Source organism: Esox lucius, chromosome 2 (assembly GCF_011004845.1).
Source record: "Esox lucius isolate fEsoLuc1 chromosome 2, fEsoLuc1.pri, whole genome shotgun sequence".
NCBI classification, from domain to species: domain Eukaryota; kingdom Metazoa; phylum Chordata; class Actinopteri; order Esociformes; family Esocidae; genus Esox; species Esox lucius.
The window spans coordinates 39,769,362-39,795,823 of record NC_047570.1 but is presented as its reverse complement, the minus strand read 5'-3'; the positions used below and the strand labels follow the sequence as shown (position 1 = coordinate 39,795,823).

The following is a 26,462-nucleotide window of genomic DNA, read 5'->3' as shown; positions in this document are numbered from 1 at the left end:
TCCAGAAGGACTTGAAATTGAGAAATGTTATTAGTGCTTGAAAAATATATGCCCATTTGAAAATGTATGCCAGCAACACATTTTGAAAAAAGGGAAGACAGAAACAAAATTTGTGTAATGTTAAAATCACAACTTGGTGGAACACCACACATTTAATTATGTTCACAGGTTACAGGTCAGTAACATGATTGGGTATTAAAAAAATATTATTTCTGAAGATGGGAGTGGTTCACCACTCTGTGAAGGACTGCACATGCAAATAGTGCAACAACTTAAGAATAATGTTTCTAGAGAAATCTCTGTATTTCTCTAGGGACAAGGCTGAAAACCAATATTGGATGGCCATGATCTTTAGGACCTCAGGCGGCACTGCATTAAAAAGAGACATGATCCTGTAGTGGAAATAACTGCATGGGCTCAGGAACACTTCCAAAAACGATTGTCCGTGAACACAGTACGTCGCTGCATCCACCAATGCAAGTTAAAACTCTACCATGCAAAGAATAAAAAATACATAAACAAGATCCAGATATCCAATATATACAGGTTTTGGAGCAACATATGCTACCATTCAGGCAACATCTTTTTCAGGGAAGGCCTTGCTTATTTCAGCAAGACAATGCCAAACCACATTCTGTACGTATTACAACAGCATGGCTCCGCAATAAAAGTGCTTGGGTGCTAAACTGGCCTGCCTGCAGTCCAGACCTGTCACCCATTGAAAACATTTGGTGCATAATTGAACGTAAAATGAGATTTTCGGAAACAGGGCTGTACAATGGAGAAGAAGAACTCGTTCTACTAAATACGATAAGGCATGTAGTGGCAGACTTTCTCTAATCCTATTCCTTACAACTTAGATCTCGGCTAAAAAAAGTCTCTTCCACTCTACTGACCATTCCTCCCACCGGGTTATCCCTGTCCTTGTCCATCTTGTCCATCCCTGTCCTTGTCCATCATCATAGGTTTAATAGACTCTGGATCCCACATGAATTATCTATAGGTTTCCTCCTAAATTTCGCATTTTTTAGGGAGTTTTCCTAGCCACTGAAATTCAACACAGACTGGCATTGTTTGCTCCTTGGGATTTCAGGCTAGTTGTTTTGTAAAAGCACTTGTGACACCAGCTGATGTAGAAAGGGCTTTATAAATACATTTAATTGATTGAAAATCAAGCTCAATGGAAATCGGTGTCCACAAAACCGGCACATAGAGTCCACTTCAGGAACAGGGACTCCCACCCAGTCTAAACAATGGTAGCTGTAACTTCTGGACAGTAGGTGTCACTATGGGAGAAGAAAAATAAGTAACATCTAAACACATTGGATGGCAAGTAGACATCCATAGGTCCATTTCCTGTCACTGTGTTCTATTTGTTCTATTTTTTCACTGATTAGTTCTATTTGTTCTACTCTTCGACCACAGTGTTCTATTTGGGGGGAAATCTGTTGCACTGTTATTAGAATACTCAAGCTACACTTAATAATAGTACAAGGTGTTTTGTGTATGTGAGTATGAATGTGTGTATTGACTGTGAGAACAACTCTAGACAGAAGTGGATAGTCAGCCCTGTTTGTCTTGGTATTCATCCCACACACACACACACACACACACACCCACCATCCTCCAGACCATATTTCTGTCTTCCCACTGTATTAAACCAGTACCTTGGAGAATGCTGTTCTGTAAACATTCCAACATGATTTAGAATTTGTTTATGATCAGTTATTCTGCTGACAACAGCAGACTCTGTTCTGGATTTTATATCTCTGGGGTCTCCATTGCTTCCACAGGCTACAGTTCCAACCAAAATATTTTACAGGCTACAATTCTATCCAAGAGATAATAACAGGCTACTGTTTGATTAAGACGATAATAAGAAATTATAGTTCTATAAAGGATATCATAACTTGCTACAGTTCCAACCAGTAGATAATAAAATGCTACACTACAGAGAAGACTAACCGAGGAGACTATAAAAGGCTACAAGAATGAAGATAGTTTACCTATTCTTTTCTAAATCCATGGTCAAATCATACACTAACTGCCAATAAAGAATTCAGTAAAACGGTTATTAGATTAGATGATTAGATTCAACAAAATGCAGTTAGCATCTAACCAGAAGTGCAAATAGAAGAGGGCAGAAATGTACAAGTATTTATAAGTATTAAGTGTATGTATATTACAAGTGGAATGTGCAGATGTGCAATGAAGGCAAATGCAGTGGAAATGGCAATTCTAAATGTGCATTAAGGCAAATAGAGGAGGGCAGAGAGTTTACAAGTAACAGGTACAGTGTATGTTGCAAATGGGATAATAGTTGTTCGGGTACAAATGGCAATTTCTAAATGGCATTCTAGATGTGCAATGAGGCAAATAAAGCAGTACTGTAGTAGGGTAGCATGAGCAACCGGGATTCAGAGATAGCAGCACTAAAGTCCTTGAGGTAGAAATGTGCAACAACTGCAAAATGGCAAGCAAAATGTCAATTCTAAATGTGCAAAGAGGCAAATTGAATGTACAAGGTGCATGTGCCACTGAAATGCACGGATAGCAGTGGTGAGGTTCCTGAGGTAGACACGTACCTGTAACAACTAAAAATGTCCAACATCAGGCTTTGCAAGGCAGTGTCAGAGTAGTACAAGGGAGTAGTGCAACAAAGATCTGTGAGGCGGGGGGGTATGTTTAGTGATGGGTCACAGAGTTCAGGGTTACAGTGAAGAAGTTGTTCCCGAGCCTGCTGGTGCGAGACCCAAGAGACCTGTACCGCCTGCCTGATGGTAGGAGGGCAAACAGATTGTAGCATGGGTTTGAAGTGTCTCTGATGATGCTGCGCCCTGTTCAGACACTGCTTCCATGGGAGGTTTACGATGGCAGGAAGCTGAGCACCATTGATGTGCTGGCCGGTTTTCACCACTCATTGTAGGGCCTTCTGGTTGGCTATTGAGCAGCTGTCAGAATGCTCTCGATTGTGCACCGGTAAAGGTTTCAAGGATCTTAGAGTCAGGCACTGCTGCACTTTTTTGACCAGGGCTGAGGTGTTGAGGGAGTAGGAGATGTCCTCAGAGATGTGGACACCCAGGAATTTGAAGCTGGACACAAGTTCCACTTCACTACCATCGATGATGACTGGGGCCACCTTTAGATTTCCTGTAATCCACAATGAGCTCCTTGGTTTTCTTTGTGTTGAGGGCCAGGTTGTTGTCAGCACACCATGCCGCCAGGCACTTGACCTCCTCTCTGTAGGCTTAATTGTCATTATCGCCATACAGGCCTACCACCGTGGTGTCATCTGAGAACTTGATGATGGTGTTGGAACTGTGTTCAGGAACGTGTCTCAGCACGTAGCCTTATGGAACACCAGTGTTCAGGATCAGGGTGGAGGAGGTGGAGTTGTCCAACCTTACTGACTGCTGGTTAGGAAGTCCAGAATCCAGTTGCATGGAGAGGGGATGATCCCCAGGTCATGGAGTTTGCTGACCAGCCTAAAGGGGATGACAGAATTTAATCCTGAGCTGAAGTCTATGAACAGCATTCTCACATAGGTGTTGGTTTGGTCCAGGTGGTTCAGGGCAGTGTAGAACCGTGGAGATGGCGTCCTCTGTAGACCTGTTTGACCGGTAGGCAAACTAAGGGTTCCAGTGTTGGGGGAGGCAGGACTCAAGGTGGGTCTTTTGAAGCACTTTATGATCGTGGGGGTGAGTGTCTAGCTGAAATAAGCAAGGACATCCCAGAAAAATATGTTGTCTGGATGGCAGCATGTTGCTCCAAAAGGTGTATATTGTTCAGCATTAATGGTGCCTTCACAGATGTGAAAGCCCACTACAGAATCATGTGTGTTTTTAATGCAGTGCAACTTGAGGGCTTGAAGATCACAGTCATCCAAAATTGGTTTTTGGACTTGTCCCTTCCTTACAGAGATTTCTTCTGATTCTCTGAATCTTTACAAAAATATTGTTTACCATAGATGATGAGATCCCCAAACCCTTTCCAATTTTAAGTTATTCATTGTTGCACTATTTGCCCGCATGGTCTTTCACAGAGTGGTGAACCCCTCCCTATCTTCACTTCTGACAGACCCATCCTCTCTGGAATGATCTTTTAATACCAAATCATGTTACTGATCTGTTGTCAATTGACCTAATTAGTTGTGTGATATTCCACCAGGTCTAGTTTTTAGCATTACACAACTTTTCCAGTCCTTTGCTGCTTCTGTCCCAACTTTTTTGAAACATGTTGCTGGCATCAAATTTAAAATGGGCATATATTTTTCAAGAAACAATAAAATCTCAGTTTCAACCTTTGATATGTTGTCTTTGTACTATTTTCTATTTAAAATAGGGTTTAAATGATTTTTATTTACATTGGCAGCGTCCAAACTGTTTTGGAAACAGGACAGTAAATTGATAGATGTATGATGATCAAGGGGTAATCAAGGTAGGGTTAATATTGTTTTTTCCACTTCTAAATCTAAAACATGATCTACTAGCCTGTTAGGAACAGTTAAAGTAGGACAAGCTGTGTTTGAAAAGTCATAATAACAGTTCAATCATAATGATAAAAGCTGGACAAAATATTGGCAAACTTCATAAATAGATCATTATTTACAAACAACATGCATGGCTGTATGTCTGTGTGGACGAGTGTGTGAGTGAGATTTTTCGCCCACTGAGCAGAGTGTATTTTTAGTTGAAAGTTTAAGAGATATTTCGTCCTAGATTCATTTTTTTGGGTGAAATATCACTTACCTTGAGTTGTCCTTGAAGGCCCATGGAATCAACCCATTATTCACCTCTGTCCCAGCCGGGAATTTATGGAGGCATTTAAAGGACTTCATTAAATAAATATATAAACTGTAAAATAATTAAATAAAAAGGGAAATATATAATTTAAATCATGAATAAAATAATTAACACAAAACGTTACATATTTAATGATGTTTTTCTACATTTAATGACTTATTTCACAGTTTCATATTTCACAATTTTTTTATATCTTCGGCAGATTCAATATCATCTGCAGTAGAATGCACTTCCCTCACCAAGTCATCTGGTGCAGCCATGCTGATGCCTACGTGCCAAAGTGTTGCCAGATGTTGCAGGAGAAACAAGCAACCTGGACTGTCAAAAGATGCCCAAAACAAGCAATAGGGTGCTGCAGAAGATGCCCCAAAAAGGCTTTTTTGGACAGACTTAAGTAGGTGTACTATTTAAGTGTGAGAGAGAGCCGGCTATGGTGGCGAGTACCTGTTAATGAAGTTAGGTTCAAAATATTCAAATTCAGCAAACATACAAAAACATTGTTTTCTTAAAAGTGGAATTATATTTCAAACCAACCTTACTTTCACCAGCTTACTACATAGGTACTATATTTTCATAATGATTGTGAACACATTGATGGCGAATATGAAAGCTAAACAAAAATGAATTGATTGAACGCACCTCTACCACTGAAATAATTTGGGGAGGGGAAACAATCATAGCTAGTAGCCGGTAGTAACCCAATAGATGTGCAGTCGAGAACCAGGCTAGACAATTGATCGGGGACGTCACAGCTTTTATTTAAACTTGTTCTCAGTTTTAGTGTGCCTCATGGTCAAAACAATATTCCCATGCTACTTTCTGATAAAGAAGACCAAAATCCTTATAACAAGTGGACATGGCAACCCTGGCAACAAAGTGAATTCACCAATCAAAAAACAGTATTCGGTAGAGCACGCCCTTCCAACTTTATCGGTTGATCCGTGACAGATTTAATGACAGATTTCACAATGACGGCAAACATTAAATAAATATAGCATGGAATATGAAATTGTGAAATAAATCCTTTACATTTTTTCATTGTGCATATAATTATTTAATAAAATCCCTAAAATTCCTCCATAGGCATTTGCATTATTAGCAATTCATGAATTGAAACTCTGCTTTGGAAATAATGGCTTGTCATGAAAAATGACACCATGGGCCTTCAAGAACATCTCAAGGTATGGAAACTTGGGGCAAGACAACCCCCCTAAGATCAATGTCAATTTACTGAAACTAAAAAGGAAAGTTTAGTGATTTTTTTGTATGTTGAAGGTGGCTATGCTTAGGTTAATGGATTATAAATTAAAGTTAATGGCTACAGTTGACAGATTTTGTTTTTAATCAAATGTATTTTTTAGGAAAGGGCCATTTTTTCCAGATATTGGGGTAAGTTCACACCCCATGGAGTTAGTTGCCCCCCGGGGAATCTTCTCCCAATAGAAGATAATGCCTAAGGGTTTTTAAGAATTGGCTGTGTTTTTTACACCACTTACATTTTCCTTACACGCCATTTCATACAGTTAAACGAAACGTATTATCATTTAAATAAGGCAATGTTTTAAATCCCAGCTGTCCTTAAAATGAGATACACAAAATAATGTTTTTAATAGTTGGCTGAGAATGTTTGATGATACAGAGGACATTTGTAGTTGATTAAGACTAGTGGCAGCAAGAAGATGTGTTGAAAAAAATACACATGGTGTTTTTTGTTAGAGTTACATGGGGGTGTCTTACCCCAGGGGGCGTCTTGCCCCATGTTACCCTAAGTATTATTTCACCCAAATATGAATCTAAGAATAACTATCCCATTAAGGTGAACGAGTGAATATCTGGTAAATTCCTACTTCAATTTGGTTACAAAAGCACCTTTAAACTGTATTCTAATAATTCAATAATAATTACGCTATCAACAGTATGACAACAGATTGTTGCTTCCTTCCGCGTTGTTCCATGTGGTCCCAGTAGATTTTCCAGAAAGGGATGTGAAATTAACACAAGAGTTACGGCACGAGTTGGCAGCGCATGGCTACTGACATTATCCCTTGCAGTCAGTCAATACTACATCGCATGGTCCTCACGTACTGGGCAGTTGTTGTGAATCGGAGAAGACGGCGTTTAGTTCCCTTGAATGTTTGCTACGTCCCGGAACTATTTGTGCTGAACGATCCGTTCTAGCAACATTCTTCAACTTTCAGGGACATTTACTCCCGTTTAGTGGGTGTGGCGAGGTGTGGCTTGAAGCAATGAGTGACTTTTTAAAGGATATAGGCAATGCTGACAGTGTTACCCAACTGGTCTTTTAAATCGTGGCTATCAGTTCAGTATTATATTGTTTCAGGTCACTTGAACGCACCAGAACGTAAAATCAATTTGAACGCAGCTCAATCTGGACGCTCTGTCTGAAGTAAAAGTCAAGACCCTTCAAAGCGTCAATGCGGGTACCCCTGCCGGAGAGAGAGAAGACACACGTTTCTGCCGCAGCGCCAACAGAAGGAAACGCTATCACACCTTATTTGATCTCTTATTCAGGTCAGTACTTTATATTTCTTCCTGGGCTGAGCAGCGATGTATTTAAAACCACGCGGAGGCGTAGGAGTCAATTACACTGTCATCAGGCGCGCAAGGGGCACCGCCAATTATAACATTAGACTACTCTGGAAATGAATAAAAGTGTGTATGACATGCATATGATGCATAGTAATTTTATCAAGCAACATGACAGAGGTAAGATATTCTCTTTCCCAAAAAATAATTCACCATGACCTAATAAATTCTGTCGTGCTAGCTTTGGCAGATTTGTGATTCTAACATATTTTTTTTCAGTAGGCTATATTAAATTAACATAGCCTACTAAAATAGTTTGACAAACTCTTAACTTATATATTTTAATTATTGAGTGGTAGTTTTGCTGTTAAGTAATCGCTGTCCTGCTCCGCAGCAGGTATGAAGTCAGCTCAAAAGGTTTAGACAGAGCATCTGTCAGCCGTGGCTAAAGTTGGACAGATTATTATTAAAATGATCTTAAAGTGAATAGATTTATGTAATTGTATTTCCAGATGAATAACATTAAAAATTATTTTCTGTGTTCATCATTTTATGAACTACTCCTATGTAGTTGGATGCAAATTTTTAGAAGTCAGGTCCATTTCGGTGAAGTTCTTTCTAGGCTACCTAAGATATGTACGGCTTATTATTAATATTAGTTATTGTAATTTTACATGTACTTTTTACTAATGTATCAGTGACTTAAAGTCACTGCCATTGTCTTAATATAGCCAGGACCACATACAGTGCATAGTAAAAGTCTACACCCCCTTGCATGTCAGATTTGATCTAAAAGGGTTGCATTTGGTTTTAATATTTAGTGATTGCATATGTTTTTACACTATATGGTTATTTCCGGGAAGAAACACATTTTGGTCGCCATTTAAATTGAATGTTTTTGAATAATATTCTAATGCATTTACAGAACTCTTTTGGCCAATGTAAATTCATCAAGCTTAGTACATTTCTATTACAAATAATTGATGGACAGCAAAATGTAATCCTTGCCTCTGTTTTCAATTCAACTTTAAGTCAGGATTGAGACTGGACAACTCAGGAACATTCAGCACCACTTAGAAAACAATTAGGTTTGTCTAACATGAGCGTGATTGTCTCGCTGACAGTTATAACTTTATTCCATGATTAGGTTCATAAAACTGAGGTTGGTTTTCCATTAACCTTTTACTTGGCCTTTGCTCCTTTAATATTTCTTTTGATCCTGACAAACACCCCTGCCGATAACCAGCAGCATACCAATGACAATATGGTTCCACCACTATATGTCAATATATAGAGGGTTCACTCTTGTTATCTTGGTTAGACCCAACCTGCAGATGTTTATTTAGGCCAAGAACCGAATGCTTTTTCTTGTTGTCATGTATTATTCTTTGAACGGCTTCGTTGCAGGCAAATTGGTTGATTTAGAGTGGATTAAGATACACCATTTGACCTGCATACCAGGAGTGTCAACTGAATACAGTGTTGTTGATCACTATGTATTGTTTTGATAAAAATGAAAAGGTCCAGAACAACAAACAGGTTGACAAACCAAGAACAGTCTGCCTAAACCCTGGCAATCAAATACATATGTCAGATGATTTGTTAAAAAAAAGAAAGAAAATTTATGCCTACCACACCTGAATGGCTTTCCAAAATGGATAGAATATTATCTTAAAGAATTCCTGCTAGAATGTCTGTTAAAGGTGCTTTCAACCAGTCATAACTGTTGCCTACAAAGATACATAATTCATAAATCCTAATTTTGATATTCTTTTGTAATTTGAAAACATTTCTGTAATGTTTTTTTCAATGGGTTGTTTGTGGACTGGGTTGTGTGGGTCTGCATGTAAATTAAAATAGGCAATACCTTTTAGATTTAATTATAAATGAGGAAAATGGAGACCGTAAGGGGTGAGGTTTTCACTAGTGACTGAAGAACAGTTGTAGTCAGTACATTTATTTTCAAGAACTTGTCAGCAAATTCAGTGCTGGTAGAGAAAGACACATTTTATATGTATGTATTATTGTGATTATTGTATATTTCTAGTTCACCCTAACAGAAGAGGTTTCTAAGCTCAAGATTATTTTCATGGTTATACTAATTTAGTATGATAGTCTTATTACTATTATTTTGTCATTAATTTGAGAAGCTTTTAATAAAAAATATAAATTGACTCATTACTATTTGAGTAAATCTATTGAGATTTCATTTACTACTAATTTTATTAGGCTCTGCTCTTGTATACATTTGTATTGTTAATGCAGATTGGTTATATAAATGTGTATTCATTTTATATACTACAAGATCAGCATCCTTTTTAGTCATCACAAGGGTCAGCTTGATGTCATCACTTAAAATAAACAATTTTCTTTCAAGGACGTGACTAAACTTATGATAAAGCATTTGTAAAGTTATTTTCTGAAAACAGTGGTGACACAATATTTTTGGAGAAGTGTGGAAAAGTCTGTGTTCATTGAAAGTGATTGGATAACTTTAGTTCTCATAACCTTACATTGCTGCAATACTTTCAGTTCAGTTTCACAACATTATATTAATGGTATAATTCAGGATGTTTCAGGATGTTATCACAACATTTTTAATTTTCCCCAAAACAGAACATAGCATAGTAGACCTACACTAACATTACTCCTCAATATGGACAGTCTCATATAAAACAATGGCCGTTAATGTACGGAAATGAATGCACTCACAACTAATTTACTCTGGATATCAAAATCTGCTAAATGACTACAAATGAGTCAGAAATATATCCCCATGGACTACAATATATTGCCTGATGTCTTAAATTGGAATATTGTTTTGCATTCACTAGACATTTCTGTCCAAGACTCCTTCTATTGCAGTTCTTTAGCAAAAGTAAAAATGAAGGTTGATGTACAAAACTAGTTTTTGAGGGATTATCTGTAACCAGTCAGAGTATCTGTGTACTGGCTCTGGCCCAACCCATTGCTTTCCTGAACCAGTAAGAGTGTCTGTGTGCTGGCTGTGGCCCATGCCATTGCTTTCCTGAACCAATCAGAGTATCTGTGTGCTGGCTCTGGCCCAACCCATTGCTTTCCTGAACTAATCAGTGTTATCTATGTGTTGGCTCTGGCCCAAACCATTGCTTTCCTGAACCAATCAAACAGTTTGGTTTAGGGTTAACCCCAAACCAATCAAACATAATCCATACGTTTCTAAGCCCAATCAGAACAATTTGATAATTTTTCAATTTTCCTATCTCCTTGCAGAAAAAAACTGATATAGTGTTTGGTGTTCATTTCTAGCAGAAAGTATAGATTTAGGATATAATATTATAGTTGGAATACACCGATCAGCCATAACATTATGACCACCTGCCTAATATTGTGTAGGTCCCCATTTTGACTCCAAAACAGCCCTGATCCATCAAGGCATGGACTCCACTAGACCTCTGAAGGTGTGCTGTGGTATCTGGCACCAAGACGTTGGCAGCAGATTCTTTAAGTCCTTTAATGTTTGAGGTAGGGCCTCCATGGATCCGTCTTGCCTCCTTCCCATAGTGCATCCTGGTGCCATGTGTTCTCCAGGTAAGCGATGCACATGCACCTGGCCATCCAAGTGATGTAGAAGGAAATGTGATTCTTCAGACCAGGCCACCTTTTTCTCTTGCTCCGGGGTCCAGTTCTGATGCTCACATGCCCATTTTAGGCACTTTTGGCAGTGGACAGGGGTCAGCTTGGGCACCTTGACTGATCTGCGGCTACGCAGCCCCATACGCAACAAACTGCGATGCACTGTGTGTTCTGACACCTTTCTATCAGTACCAGCAATTTGAGCTACAGTAGCTCGTCTGTTGGATCGGACCACACGGGCCAACCTTCGCTCCACACCTGCATCAATGAGCCTTGGCCGCCCATGACCCTGTCGCTGGTTCACTTCTTTTCCTTTTTTGGACCACTTGGTAGGTACTGACCATTGCAGACCGGGAACACCCCACAAAGGCTGCAGTTTTGGAAATGCTCTGACCCAGTCGTCTGGCCATCACAATTTGGCCCTTGTCAAAGTCACTCAAATTTTGCCCATTTTTCCTGTTTCTAACATCAATTTTGAGGACAGAATGTTCCCTTGCTGCCTTAATATATCCCACCCACTGACAGGTGCCATGATAATGAGATTATCAGTGTTATTCACTTCACCTGTGAGTGGTCATAATGTTATGGCTGATAGGTGTATCTGTAAGGGCAGTCTGGTTGAAAGCATTAGAGTTAAGGTCTAATAATATAGTTGGACTATAAAACCTGATATGTAACCATGATGTAATGTGTAAAGACCTGAACAGTGTGGACAGGATTCACACGTTCATGGGTTATTATGGGTTATGTAATTCCTAAAGGGTTATGTGTCTCTGTGTGTATCTGTGTGTGTTTGGGTGTATACTTATATGTTGGATTTTGTTCTGTTATCATAAATGTAAGTAGTGTCTATTAAGTCAAAGCTGTATTTACATTGGGCCATCCCAGACCTCAACACATACATGGATTTCTGACCATACTAACCCTCAAATACACTCCACAGTATAGGGAATATACAGTATCTCACAAAAGTGAGGTGTGTTTGGGGTCGTTATCATGTTGGAATACTGCCCTCTGGCCCAGTCTCCGAAGGGAGGGGATCATGCTCTGCTTCAATATGTCACAGTCAAGGTTATTATAGTTTTGCATTTTTTATTAGTTTTTATTTTTATTTCGTTTTGACTTTTTGTTTTCAAATTCAGTTTAGTTTTAATTAGTTTTTAAAGTGGGTTTGCTAGTTTAGTTTTTATATTTTGAAAATGCTTAGTTTTAATTGAGTTTTTATTAGTTTTAGTGTTAGTTTTAGTCTTTTTTTTGTAACATGGGCTATTTGTCAGGGGCAAGATTCAAAAAGGTCAGAAAAAGTATTGTGTAATAATAACTCAACAAAAACATCATACAATTTTAGAAAATATTTATTCAACAATAAAACCAGTACATAAAATGTACGTATGGGCACAAATATGTAAACAGTCTACACTCCGCAATAAATGCAAAATGTGGAAGTGACGTGTGCCAAGAAAAAAAACTAAATAGCCAACAGACTAAAGAAGACATACATGATGAACCGCATGTATTCAACACATTTTGAGTCACACAAGACATTTCTTTCAGAATGTCAAATACATTTTTTTTAAAAACTTGTGTCTCGTGTGTGTGTGTGTGTGTGTGTGTGTGTGTGTGGGTGTGTGGGTGTGTTTGTGAACGAATATGCATGGGTGAGATAGAGAGAGATGGTTTTACTTCAGTCAAGCAATAATTTTTTATTGATCTTGAGAAAAACGCGTTGCTCCAGAGATGTAGTTGTTCTGTTTCTCAGGCCAGATGACAGTAGTCCACACAAAGAGAAGATGCGCTCCACAAAGGCTTGTGAGCATTGACAAAGACAAAAACTAAGAACATTTACTCTAGAATTTTATTTTATTTTAGTTAGTTTTGTCAATTACGATAACTTTAGTTAGTTATCGTTTTTTTGTAATGCCTCGTTTTTATTTTTATTTCAGTTAACGACAATGTTTTTTCCCACCTAGTTTTCGTTTTTTTGTTCGTTTTCGTTAACGATTATAACCTTGGTCACAGTACATGTTGGCATTCATGGTTCCCTCAATGAACTGTAGCTCCCCAGTGCTGGCAGCACTCATGGAGCCCCAGGCTATGACACTCCCACCACCATGCTTGTCTGTAGGCAAGACACACTTGTCTTTGTACTTCTAACCTGGTTGCCGCCACACGCTTGACACCATCTGAACCAAATAAGTTTATCTTGGTCTCATCAGACCACAGGACATGGTTCCAGTAATGCCCTTAGTCTGCTTGTCTTCAGCAAACGGTTTGCGGGCTTTCTTGTGCATCATCTTTAAAAGAGGCTTCCTTCTTTGGGACGACAGCCATGCAGACCAATTTGATGCAGTGTGCGGCGTATGGTCTGAGCACTGACAGGCATCAACCTCTGCAGCAATGCTGGCAGCACTCATACATCTATTTCCCAAAGACAACCTCTGGATATGACGCTGAGCACGTGCACTCAACTTCTTTGATCAACCATGGCGAGGCCTGTTCTGAGTGGAACCTGTCCTGTTAAACCACTGTATGGTCTTGGCCACCAGTTTCAGGGTCTTGACAATCTTCTTATAGCCTAGGCCATCTTTATGTAGAGCAACAATTCTTTTTATCAGATCCTCAGGTGCCATGTTGAACTTCCAGTATGAGGGAGTGTGAGAACGATGACACCAAATTTAACACACCTACTCCCTATTCACACCTGAGACCTTGTAATTAATGGCTGTGTGTTGTGATATTTTGAGGGGACAACAAATTTACACTGTTACACAAGCTGCACACTCAAAACTTTACATTGTAGCAGTGTCATTTCTTCAGTGTTGTCATATGAAAAGATATACTCAAATATTTACAAAAATGTGAGGGGTGTACTCACATTTGTGAGATACTGTACTTCTCTGAATACATGCCCACAGTAATGTACCTAACTTTACATGTACAATACCCCAAAAAAAACTCCACAGTAACCTTAGATGTACAATACCCTGAATACACCTACACAGTAATGTACCCAACTTTACATGTATAATACCTTGAATACACAGTGGTTTCTATTGATGCGTAGCAATTTATTGGGATTTTTTATGACTTCTAATGATCTGTAGTGATTTTCTAGCAATTACCTACCCCCCACAGAAAGTAAAATTATATAATTCAGCATCAATGAAAAGAGAGCAGGATTTCAGTTAAATTCTGCTAGCAGGGTTCAAGTTTGCATCAGGTAGCAGAGTTAACAGGCTTAGTTAGTTTCAAGTTCTATTTGGATAGGATACATGTTCAGACAGAAAACACCACGTATGAGTTTAACCATTTATTGGAGAACTGAGGCACAAGCCTGTACATGCAAGTCTTGGCATTATATTCTGCTCTCTCTAGGGTATTGAGATCACCTGATTGTGTATATGATACTACCAACAATAATAACATAACCTTGATATTATTCATGTAATTCCCATGGCAGTGAGCAAAGTATGCAGTACCGATCCCCTCCACAAGGAACACAGAACAGAACATGTGACTGCAGGGGTGGTGGGTGGGTAACAGGTGAACTATTTTGATAATCAGTTAATCTATCAATTACTATGTTTATTAATCATATATAAAAATATACATTCTAGCATTCACTGCAGTTTTTTTTTAATTTAACTGTATGGTGTAAGGTTAGGGTTAACCCTAGTCTTGCGGTTGATTACTCAGATGCTTAAATTACTGCCAATGTGTGCCTGAACCAAATATTCTGGTCTTTGACCACACACAGTTCTATTTTCTATCCCTCTCATTGTGAATCAGGGGTTTTAAAATGTATTTGGACAGTGACATTTGACGGCTTTGTATTCCAGCACTTTGGATTTGAGGTCATTAAAAAAAGTAACAGGTGAACCATTTAGAAACCATTTAGAAAGTGTACTACATCTTTCAGCAATTCTGGCTGATTGCTAATGGTTGGACTGAATATGTTCTCCAAACAAGAACAGTCCAGCATCTCTTCCTTACCATTCCTGAGTGATTTCTGATGTGTGTTTGAAAGAACAGTCCAGCATCTCTTCTTTACCCTTCCTGAGTGATTTCTGATGTGTGTTTGAAAGAACAGTCCAGCATCTCTTCTTTACCCTTCCCGGGTGATTTCTGATGTGTGTTTGAAAGAACAGTCCAGCATCTCTTCTTTACCCTTCCTGAGTGCTTTCAGATATGTGTTTGAAAGAACAGTCCAGCATGTCTTCTTTACACTTCCTGAGTGCTTTCAGATATGTGTTTGGGGTCGATGTCCTGCTGGAAGACCCACAGCCTTCAATGGAGACAATGTTTGGACACTGGGTTGAACATTGGACTCTACAACACATGATAATATGTTGATTTCATAGTGCCAAACATTGAAGGCCATCAGTACCAGCAAAGCAAAACTTCTGTATTATCAAATCTCCCAAATATCTGATTCTGAGGAGGGTCTTATTTTAATTCAATGTTACATTGGGTATTTGTAAATGCAGCATTTATCAGCATTTATGCAGCATTTAGCTTGTGTTTTGTTTTATTTCTGTCACATTTTTCACCAGTATTTCGATTTGGAATATTTCTTGGTATTATTGTTACTGCGGATAGCTGCACTGTCCTAGATAATTATTGGACCCCTTAGTAAAAATCTGCCAAAAAGGCTGTAAAAAATGTAATTGTTGTTGATCAGCTTGATTGTATCACAATTCTTAGAACCCCTGCATTTAGCACTTTGTTCACACATACCCTTGCAAAGATTATCTCAGCCCAAATCACCTGCCTTGTAAACCTCAAGGTGGCAAAGCTGCCGACTTTATTCCTCTGTTTAACGGGGTGACAAGCTTAACTCTCATTGTTATAGTTATATTCTGCCATGCATTCTAGTGTTTAAATTCCTGGTCAATAAACAGCTAATCTGTCATCTGGAAACCCACAGTGTTCTCTTTGCAGTTCAGTCACGTGTTATAGCTGGGCATGCATGCATCTCAGCATCTTTAAAGGCCCTAAATTAGATTGTTTCTGCTTAAGACAAAATGTAGTACTCTGGTGCCATTTTTGTATCTGTCTAAAACCTTTCACTGTGTCAACCATAACATTCTAACAGACACCACAAGCTAGGGTTATCAGAGGACTGTCTAGCCTAATTTGAAAATGATTGCTTTGACCGTGTACAATGTGTCAAATATTTGGACCTGCTGTGCACTCTGGCAGTTTTAATAGGTGTCCCTCAAAGTTAGATTCTTGGGCCAGATCTATTGTCTGTTTAAGGATTTCGGCCTTGCTGCCAGTATCTCCATCCTCCATCCCTATGCTGACACCACTATCTCCATCATCAATCCCTATGCTGCCAGTATCTCCATCATTCATCCTTATGCTGCCAGTATCTCCATCCACCATCCCTATGCTGACACCACTATCTCCATCCTCCATACCTATGCTGACACCACTATCTCCATCATCCATCCCTATGCTGCCAGTATCTCCATCATTCATCCCTATGCTGCCAGTATCTCCATCATCCATCCCTATGCTGCCAGTATCTCCATCATCCATCCCTATGCTGCCAGTATCTCCATCATCCATCCCTATGCTGCCAGTATCTCCATCATTCATCCCTATGTTGACACCAGTATCTCCATCATCCATCCCTATGCTGACACCAGTATCTCCATCATCCATCCCTATGCTGACACCAGTATCTTGTACACAACTGGCCCCTGACTGAACACTGTGCTGTCCACCCTTCCAAAATCATTAATATACAACATCCAACATGCCTTCTCTGACCTCCTTTTACTCCGTAATACTAAAAGCCTTCTTAATAATCAAAGCCTTCCACAATCTGCTTTGATTGTCTGCCCAAATATCCTTGTCCCACATCTACAAATATTTTGGCATTTGGCTTAATTTCTCATTCTTATTCAATAGCCACATTTCCCACCTGAACACATGCTGCTACGTATGTACTTGTCAAAATGAATATTCAGCAAAAATCCTTAACTATGGCAACATAATCTTTAGGTTTGGTTTTAAACACATAAGTTCGATTTAAATTCCTCTGCCCCCTTCTACACTCATCACTGTGACCTTTACACCCTGGTTAACTGGCCCCTTCTACACTCATCACTGTGACCTTTACACCCTGGTTAACTGGCCCCTTCTACACTCATCACTGTGACCTTTACACCCTGGTTAACTGGCCCCTTCTACACTCATCACTGTGACCTTTACACCCTGGTTAACTGGGCCCTTCTACACTCATCACTGTGATCTTTACACCCTGGTTAACTGGCCCCTTCACACTCAATGCCAACTCACTGGTACCTTGTAGGTAAATGCCCTCACTGCCTTAGCATACTTTTTAACTTATGCTACAATAATAGTAACATGCACTCAGGAAGATATATCACTGGTTACTCCTAAAGCCTATTCTTCCTTTGGTTGATTCACATTTTAGTTTGCTGCAGAAAATGATTGAAATTAGCTTTGTTTCACTTTACACCTAAAACAATTATAAATAAATATAATTTAAAAGCAGATATCTGACACCTTTTGACTCTCCTTTCTCTATCTGCATTGTATTTCTTTTTATACAAATTTCTGTCGTATTAACATGTTATGTATGTTTCTTTGTGTATTGTCTTGTCTGGTATTTAAATGCGTTTTACCAGGTTGTTCACAAGTGACTTACCTAACAGTTAAATAAAAAACCTTTTGAAATAAAGAAGATAACAGCATTGAGCCCATAATGTTTAATAAATGAGCTGGGAGAACACATACCAAAGGATCTGAGACCATTCATCCATGGAGAATTGCTACAGATCCTCACCTCTCGACTCAGTTTAAGTGTCCTGGCAGAGAAAAAGTCTCTGGTTTCTTGAAAGAGTTCATGATGTCGTACGGGGTCCAGTAACATTGCAGGCCACTGCACTTCTTTGACCAAACATAATTTGGTACATTTTGTGGTTGTCCCCCCTAGCTTGAATGCAAGTCATAGTTTTGTATAGTTTGATGTCTTGCAGATAAAAACTGTCTCCGAGCCTCTCAGTATGAGATCCATTACTTGGGGGGAGTCCCCTCCAACCAACAGCTGGCAAAGAGTACCTAAAACTGTTCCAATGCTACCATGTCTGTTAAATTTTTATGTTTTATGTTTATTTTTCCTGGATTGATTGTTAACTTTTTATGTTTATCTTTCCAGGATAGATTTTTACAGTTAACTTATTCATTGATTAGAAAGCACTAACTACTAAGTTGTGGTTGTTTCACCTAGCTCTTTTAAAATGTATGCACTTACTTTATATTTCCTTGGATAAGAAAGTCTGATAAATGTAAAACGATCAGGACAGAGCAGCACTGGCAGGTCCTGGCTTAATTGAATCCTCTAACTCACAGGTTTGCAGAAGGTGGACACCAGACTCATATCTGTACTCCTATAAGTATTATTGACAGTTATACAAATTGCTTTGTAATGGAGATGGTTTTCAACACCACAAGTATTTTCGACTTATTTTGAATTCAAATCCTGTCAGTTGTGTTCCCATTCATCCAAGTTTCTGTGATGTGAGGGTTAGCCTGAGTGGCTCAAATCTGGAAATGTTCCAGTTTAGAAAGTGAAAGGCTCCTGATATTGAAATGATATTGAACCCTAGGCCTCATTCTGCTGTCTCTGCATTTCAGTTGCACATGCCACCTTGCACCTTCAGTTTGCCTGCACTGCACATTTAGAATTACCATTGTACTTGCTTTTCTTTTATTTGGATATTACATGCACACGTCTACCTCGGGAACCTGATTGCTGCTGTCCCTGCATTTCAGTAGTACAGACTACCTTACACATCCAACAGACTACCTTACACATCCAACAGACTACCTTACACATCCAACAGACTACCTTACACATCCAACAGACTACCTTACACATCCCACCTGCTCGAATGCACAGTCAGAATTGCCGTTTGTACTTGCATTTGTCTCATCACACAACTATTCATTCACACTTGCACATACATATACTTAATAACTGTACATTTGTAAATATTCTGCCCCCCCCCCATTTGTCTTCATTGCTCATTTAGAATTGCCATTTTGCACTGTATTTGCTTTGATTGCACATTTATACATTCCACTTGTAACATACACTTTACTTAATCCTAGTACATTTCCGGCCCTCTTTTATTTGCACTTCTGGTTGGATGCTAACTGCATTTTGTTGAACTGTACTCATACCGTTCAGTGACAAGTTGAATCTAATCGAATTACACAGCAACAGCCGAACATTTGTCTCAAATCTACAATGTAGTCCATAAGCTATGGCTTGCCCAACTGGAATAGTCTATCCTGGCTATGATGGGATGCATACAGGATTTGGAACACAATGAAATAATAAGCTGGAGAGAATAGCAATGAAATGAGGTTAGACTGATGGGAATGAACTTTGTAAAATAGACTGCTCAAAAAATTAAGAGAACACGTAATCATCACAGTATAACACCAAGTCAATTAAAATTAAGCGATTGTGAATCAGTATCACCTGTTTTGGTGCAAATGAAAGTGATAACCGGTGCGCTGGAGACGCAACAGCAAGACAACCCCCCAAAAAGGAATGGTTTTGCAGGTGGTGGCCACAGACAATTGCTCTCTCCTTGTCCTTCCTGATTGATTCTTCTCTAGTTTTGCATTTTGCTAGTGTCCTTGTCACTACTGGTAGCATGAGGCGGTACCTGCAGCCCATTCAGGTTGCACAGGCAGCTCCTGCAGCATAGCACATCCATACGTGCCGTCACAAGAAGGTTTGCTGTGTCTCCCAGTACAGTCTTAAGAGCATGGAGGAGATACCAGGAGATGGGCCATTACACAAGGAGCGCAGGACAGGGCCGTTGAAGTGCATCAATCCAGCAGCAGGATCGGTTTCTGGTCCTTTGTTCAAGGAGAAAAAGGAGGAGCACTGCCGGAGCCCTACAAAATGACCTCCAGCAGGCTGTTGGTGTGCTACCAAACTGTCAGAAACAGACTCCATGAGGATGGAATGAGGGCCCGACATCCTCTAGTGGGACCTGTGCTCACAGCCCATGCAGCTCGATTGGCATTCGCCAGAGAACACCGGTGGCAGACCTGAAAATTTGATTGCTAATGACTATTTTACCCAAGAAAATGAAAACCGTGATGGAGAAGGGTTTGCCTTTTCGAGGGCAAACATAGCAAATGGCACATCTGTCAATTTAATCTTTTCTGAATACAGGTGTATTTCTGAGGTAGGAAAAGGGTCTGTTTTGCATCCAACACATTGTTTCAGGTGTTGCGCTTGGGTGTAGTGTTATATAGTATTAGGTAGTATTAGTGTACAACGTTCTATCCATTTAGCATCAAGAAAGACCCCTCCCTCTGTAGAGTAGACCCCTCCCCACATAGAGTAGACCCTCATTGTAGAGTAGACCCCTCCCCACATAGGGTAGACCCTCACTGTTGAGTAGACCCCTCCCCCTGTAGAGTAGATCCCTCCTCACGTAGAGGAGACCTTGACTGTGTGTGTAGGCTGTAGCTTCTTCCTGCTCTGCATAAAGCCCATGGGAGCAATCAACCATTACAAGAAATTGGGGAAAAGTTCAAATCCTTAGATATTGTGCAAACTTTTATTCCCAGGGAGCTGTACAATGGTTATCTAGGGCTGAGGGCATGCTGGGAGGCTCCAAGATGGGGGCTGAGGGGCTAAGACCATCAGGAGGCTAAGAGGATAGGGGGCTGAGGGGCCAAGACCATCAGGGGGCTAAGAGGATAGGGGGCTGAGGGGCTAAGACCATCAGGGGGCTAAGAGGATAGGGGGCTGAGGGGCTAAGACCATCAGGGGGCTAAGAGGATAGGGGGCTGAGAGGCTAAGACCATCAGTGGGCTAAGAGGATAGGGGGCTGAGAGGCTAAGACCATCAGGGGGCTAAGAGGATAGGGGGCTGAGGGGCTAAGAGCTTTGGGGCTAAGAGGATGTTGTATTTGTTCTAGTTTGTTAATTATGTTCCTGTCTGTCCCCAGATGGTCTTATTTGAGTCCTTTTGCCATCCAACAGACAAGACCTCTCTTGAGAAACACCTCATTAACAAGACTCACATCCCAACTGGGGAAAAACATCAAACTGTCTGTGCAAAGAAAACATACAATCCACCTAGTTATCTCCTGAGATAATTCTGTTTATGTACAAACGCTACATCCATTATACAGCTCTGGAAAAAATTGAGACCGCTGCACCCTTTTCTTTCCTTTCCTCACTTCAAATTTTCCTTTTCAACTTTTGTGGAAAGGAAAGAAAAAGGTGTAGTGGTCTCTTAATTTTTTCCGGAGTTGTACATTCTAGGGTTATGGAACCTTCTACATGTTGTACATAGGGTTGGGTATCGTTTGAATTTGAACGATTATGATTCCTTGTTTCGATTCCGATTCTTTTAAGAGGCAGGGTCAAAAAAGTTTAAGATATTTTAAATGAGCTAGCTAACCAACGGTCTTTCTGAAGGAAATAGTCTGACCGTCTCCATACATTTTAATTCTATGAACTTTTTACTTTTTATGAACTTTACTATGAATTTCTCACAGGGCTGTTTTCAACTACAATATAAATATAAAATCTATGAACTTGAATATAAATATTATATATTATGAATATATTTTCACAGGGGTACACTTTCCTCAAGTGAGCTTTATTTTTGAAAACCTCATGAAAACACCTATACACATGAGTGTGCACTAACCTGGTGCAGAATAGCAAATAAACAATAAGAAACAACTTGTAAAACCCTGTCCAGATTAGCAGCAGGTACAGTATAAAATCAGAAACAGTTCTTGTTTAGGAAAATGATCATATCTGCCTTCTCAGGCAGGATGCGTGAGCGTTCTGGACAGATAGTATCTCCTGCTGTGGAGAAAACACGTTCGCTGGGTGTAGAAGAAGCTTGAACGCATAAATAGGAGAAAGCGAGATTTGAATGATACTTTAAGAGTTTACCAACACCATAGTTTTTATCTGTTGACCTCTTACCCAACTTTACTCCACCGGGACTCTTTATGGACATAATTAACAGAACTGCTCACCCCTGAACACCCGACGCTAAGTATCATTAAAATGCCTTATCGTTGTAATTATTGTAGCTACAACACGGAGGAGAATTATTGTTCGGAGGGGAATGATCGGCAGGCATGTTCTACCGGTGGCCTAGAAAAACTAAAAACTTTAGTCATCGGCGATTCCATTACCCGCAGTATTAGACTAAAGAATCAGCCGGCGATCGTACACTGTTTACCGGGGGGCAGAGCCACCGACGTAGCCACAAATCTGGGGCTGGGGCTAGCGAAGTCTAAAACTGGCAAGTATAGAGAGTGAGGAGAGATTGTTATTCACGTTGGAACCAACGACGTTAAGATGAAACAGTCAGAGGTTACGAAGTTCTGTTGAGAAAAGCGAAACCACACTTTCGTGTTCAGCGGTTTCTTCTTCCGGTGGGCGGACTGTGAATCGAAACTAGGAATCGAAATTTAAACTTTTCAGCGATACCGGGAAAATTGCAAAGCTAGTCCCGGTTCCAATCAATACTCGATACCCAAGCCTAGTTGTACATTATTCTAATAAAGTCGAGGCTCATTGTGTTGGCTTAAACTAAAAACTGTGTCCTGAATAGGTACAGGTGTTTCCTGTTAGGTAATGTTGGACACACATGCCTGCATGCTTAAAGAGAGTTGCTTGAGGAAGCTAAGTTATTAGTTTGACCTCAGCCTTTAGCAAGGACAAGACCAGTGTGATTAAACAATAGTCATCAGTCCAAACCTTTGGGAAGGGGAGGTCTAATGTGATTACCGAACATTAGTAATGAAAATGCACTGTCATATTTTAATAAATTAGTGCATTTTATTTATTCAGGCCATATGTACTAGACATGTTTATTTGTGATTGTACAAAATTACAACAGAAAGACACAACAGATTACAACAGAAAGACACATGAGACAGACAAATTCATGAATCAGACTGCTGACCTCTGCATGCATAAGGAAAAGCAGAACTGTCCCGGAATCAGTGAAAGTCTGTATCTTAGAAGAGCAGTGATTTCCATGGTCTTCTCAATGTGATACAAAAACACCCTTGAAATATAAATGTAGAATTAGTTAGTATTCCACCAGATAATCTCAACTCTATGTTTGTACAGATAGTGAAACAGTCTAATTCCAAGCCAAGCCTTGTATATTATTAGAAGCCGTGAGCTCAGCATGTTCCATTTCAGCTGAGAGAAGTGGGACTAGAGAAGTAGCGTCAGAGTGAAGCAACAGGAAGTCATAAGGCTGCTGTTACACACATGCGCAAACACACACACACACACACACACACACACACACACACACACACACACACACACACACACACACACACTACCAACATCAGACAACACCACCACATGACCCTGATGTGTCTGTCTGTCTGTTCCTTGTTCTGCTGTCAAATTGGCTCCACTAGTTCTTTTGAATCATTAATTTCAACAGTTTCTCCTAATGAAATGAGTCAACCTCTTAACCTAAAGGTTTTATGTTTATTTGAGCAATCCTGACCAGGGTTATTTGAGCCATGCTAAACCACACACTGGTCATCCAAACCAGTTCATCCCTACTGTGTACTCAGTGTTCCCTGCTGAGAAGTACCAAGTGTGAACGTGACAATCTCTGATCTGAACTGCTAATTGCTCTAGCATCTGAGCGCAAACTAAGCGCCTATATGTGCCTGACCCCTTGTAGTGTCATTCTTGACATTTAAACACTCATCACTTCTAAAACAGTGTTCTCCTTTCCAGTAAGTAAAACATTGATGATCCAAAGTGATTCTTATTCTGGTTTGAGTCATAATGATGCCTACCAGCTGAGGTTGTGATCAGCAGCTCCTTTTGTTTGATACTTTGGTGTCTGCCCCTGTCTGCCCCCGCTTACCTGTCTGCCACCGTCTGACCCCAGTCTGGCAGCGTCTGACCCTTGTCTGCCCCTGTCTGGCTGGGATGATGACTGAGCTGTGTACCAACCACAGGGTGAGTAGGTTGCACTCAGAAAGACTCCATAGAGAGGCCCTCTTGATATTGTTCCTGACATACAGATGTGAATAGGTTGTCTGCTCTGTTACTCTGGAATCTACCTAACCCTTTTAAAATCTTTTTGATAATAAACATCAACAAATAAATCTCTGGTCTGAGAGGTCTCCTTGTGAAGGAAAAAACATGATTTAATGTTGTAACATTCTGAATGTCAAAATGTTGATGTTTTTGACGGATTGTTTTAGCCAGCCATCTGTCACATACAGTGGGGAGAACAAGTATTTGATACACTGCCGATTTTGCAGGTTTTCCTACTTAAAAAGCATCTAGAGGTCTGTCATTTTTATCATAGGTTCTTCAACTGTGAGTGACAGAATAAAAAAATCCAGAAAATCACATAGTATGATTTTTAAATAATTAATTTGCATTTTATTGCATGACATAAGTATTTGATCACCTACCAACCAGTAAGAATTCCGTCTCTCACAGACCTGTTAGTTTTTCTTTAAAAAGCCCTCCGGTTCTCCACTCATTACCTGTATTAACTGCAACTGTTTGAGCTAGTTACCTGTATAAAAGACACCTGTCCACACACCCAATCAAACAGACTCCAACCTCTGTGTAAGAGCTGTGTAAGGACATCAGGGATAAAATTGTAGACCTGCACAAGGCTGGGATGGGCTACAGGATAATAGGCAAGCAGCTTGGTGAGCAGGCAACAACTGTTGGCGCAATTATTAGAAAATGGAAGAAGTTCAAGATGACGCTCAATCTCCCTCGGTCTGGGGCTCCATGCAAGATCTCACCTCATGGGGCATCAATGATCGTAAGGAAGGTGAGGGATCAGCCCAGAACTGAAGTTTGCCAATGACCATCTGGATGATACAGAGGAGGAATGGGAGAAGGTCATGTGGTCTGATGAGACAAAAATAGAGCTTTTTGTTCTAAACTCCACTCGCCGTGTATGGAGGAAGAAGAAGGATGAGTACAACCCCAAGAACACCATCCCAACCGTGAAGCATGGAGGTGGAAACATCATTCGTAGGGGATGCTTTTCTGCAAAGGGGACAGGACGACTGCACCGTATTGAGGGGAGGATGGATGGAGCCATGTATCGCGAGATCTTGGCCAACAACCTCCTTCCCTCAGTAAGAGAATTGAAGATGGGTGTTGGCTGGGTCTTCCAGCATGACAACGACCCGAAACACACAGCCAGGGCAACTAAGGAGTGGCTCTGTAAGAAGCATCTCAAGGTCCTGGAGTGGCCTAGCCAGTCTCCAGACCTGAACCCAATAGAAAATCTTTGGAGGGAGCTGAAAGTCTGTATTGCCCAGCGACAGCCCCGAAACATGAAGGATCTGGAGAAGGTCTGTATGGAGGAGTGGGCCAAAATCCTGGTCAAGAACTACAGGAAACATATGATCTCTATAATTGCAAACAAAGGTTTCTTTACCAAATATTAAGTTCTGCTTTTCTGATGTATCAAATACTTATGTCATGCAATTAAATGCAAATTAATTACTTAAAGATCATACAATGTGACTTTCTGGATTTTTGTTTTAGATTCCGTCACTCACAGTTGAAGAGTATCTATGATAAAAATGTCAGACTTCTACATGCTTTGTAAGTGGAAAAACCTGCAAAATCGGCAGTGTATCAAATACTTGTTCTCCCCACTGTATATCAGTGAAGAACAGGGAATTTGGGAGCAAGGCTTCTGTTTAAGTTGTGAATCTGTGGAGATAAGCATGGAGTTGTTGTTGAATGTTGTCAGGCTGGTTCTTCTGGTGTTGCCATGGCTACCACAAGTGTGATAAACTGAATGGACTACCTCTAGCATTGCGCTACTTTCTCTGTTATTGACACCAAATCTGGTCCGAGCAGACAGAGCTGAAAGAAAATAGTAGGCCGAGCAGGAATCACCTTCAAACTGTTTTTATTTCACAATATAGAATGTTCAATGGTAACTGTAGAATACTATGATATTATGATGATGAGTTAATGCCAGAAAGTTCAGGCTGTGGTGTTGTTGGCTAACTCTGAAAGGATTAGTGTGTGGTTAGGTTGAGGTTTTGAGGGTTAATAGAATATTCAGGCTGTGGTGTTGAGGATAACATTTACTCCTATAGCACTGTTATCTAGATTTACTTGTACATTAATGGAACCATAAATCTGTCCTGATTTGATGGTTTATATGAGATAACAAGTAGCAATGTTTCCTCTGCCTCTGAAAAATTCTTAATTCAGAGGGGATAGCACCTTCAAAATCACAAACCAATAATAATATGTTGTGAGTTGCAGTCATGACATGAGATAGCAGCTGCTTGGATCAGTACCTGTGCTACTTCCTGTTTTAGGGAATTATGTACTCTACAAATGTTGTGGATCAGTTATTCATGGCCAAATATTCAAGGTCTGGAGCCTGTAGGTTTTCTGCTCTACCTCATCATGCACCCA

The 26,462-nt window shown here is 40.0% G+C and overlaps 1 protein-coding gene across 3 annotated transcripts in view; it reads left to right on the top strand.

Moving 5' to 3' along the window:
• The first annotated feature begins 6,432 nt into the window (after positions 1 to 6,432).
• The window catches only part of pparg (peroxisome proliferator-activated receptor gamma), a 51,862-nt gene continuing 31,832 nt past the window's right edge, over positions 6,433 to 26,462 (top strand). Inside the window, exon 1 of one of the 3 annotated variants that reach the window (XM_034297489.1) lies at positions 6,433 to 7,334. In XM_034297489.1, coding sequence (XP_034153380.1) covers positions 7,238 to 7,334 — 97 coding nt within the window. In that variant the 5' untranslated portion in view covers positions 6,433 to 7,237. Of the gene's footprint in view, positions 7,335 to 7,409; positions 7,530 to 23,724; positions 24,003 to 26,462 lie in introns of those variants that run through there. The other 2 variants (XM_034297490.1, XM_034297494.1) reach the window with 2 other exon arrangements.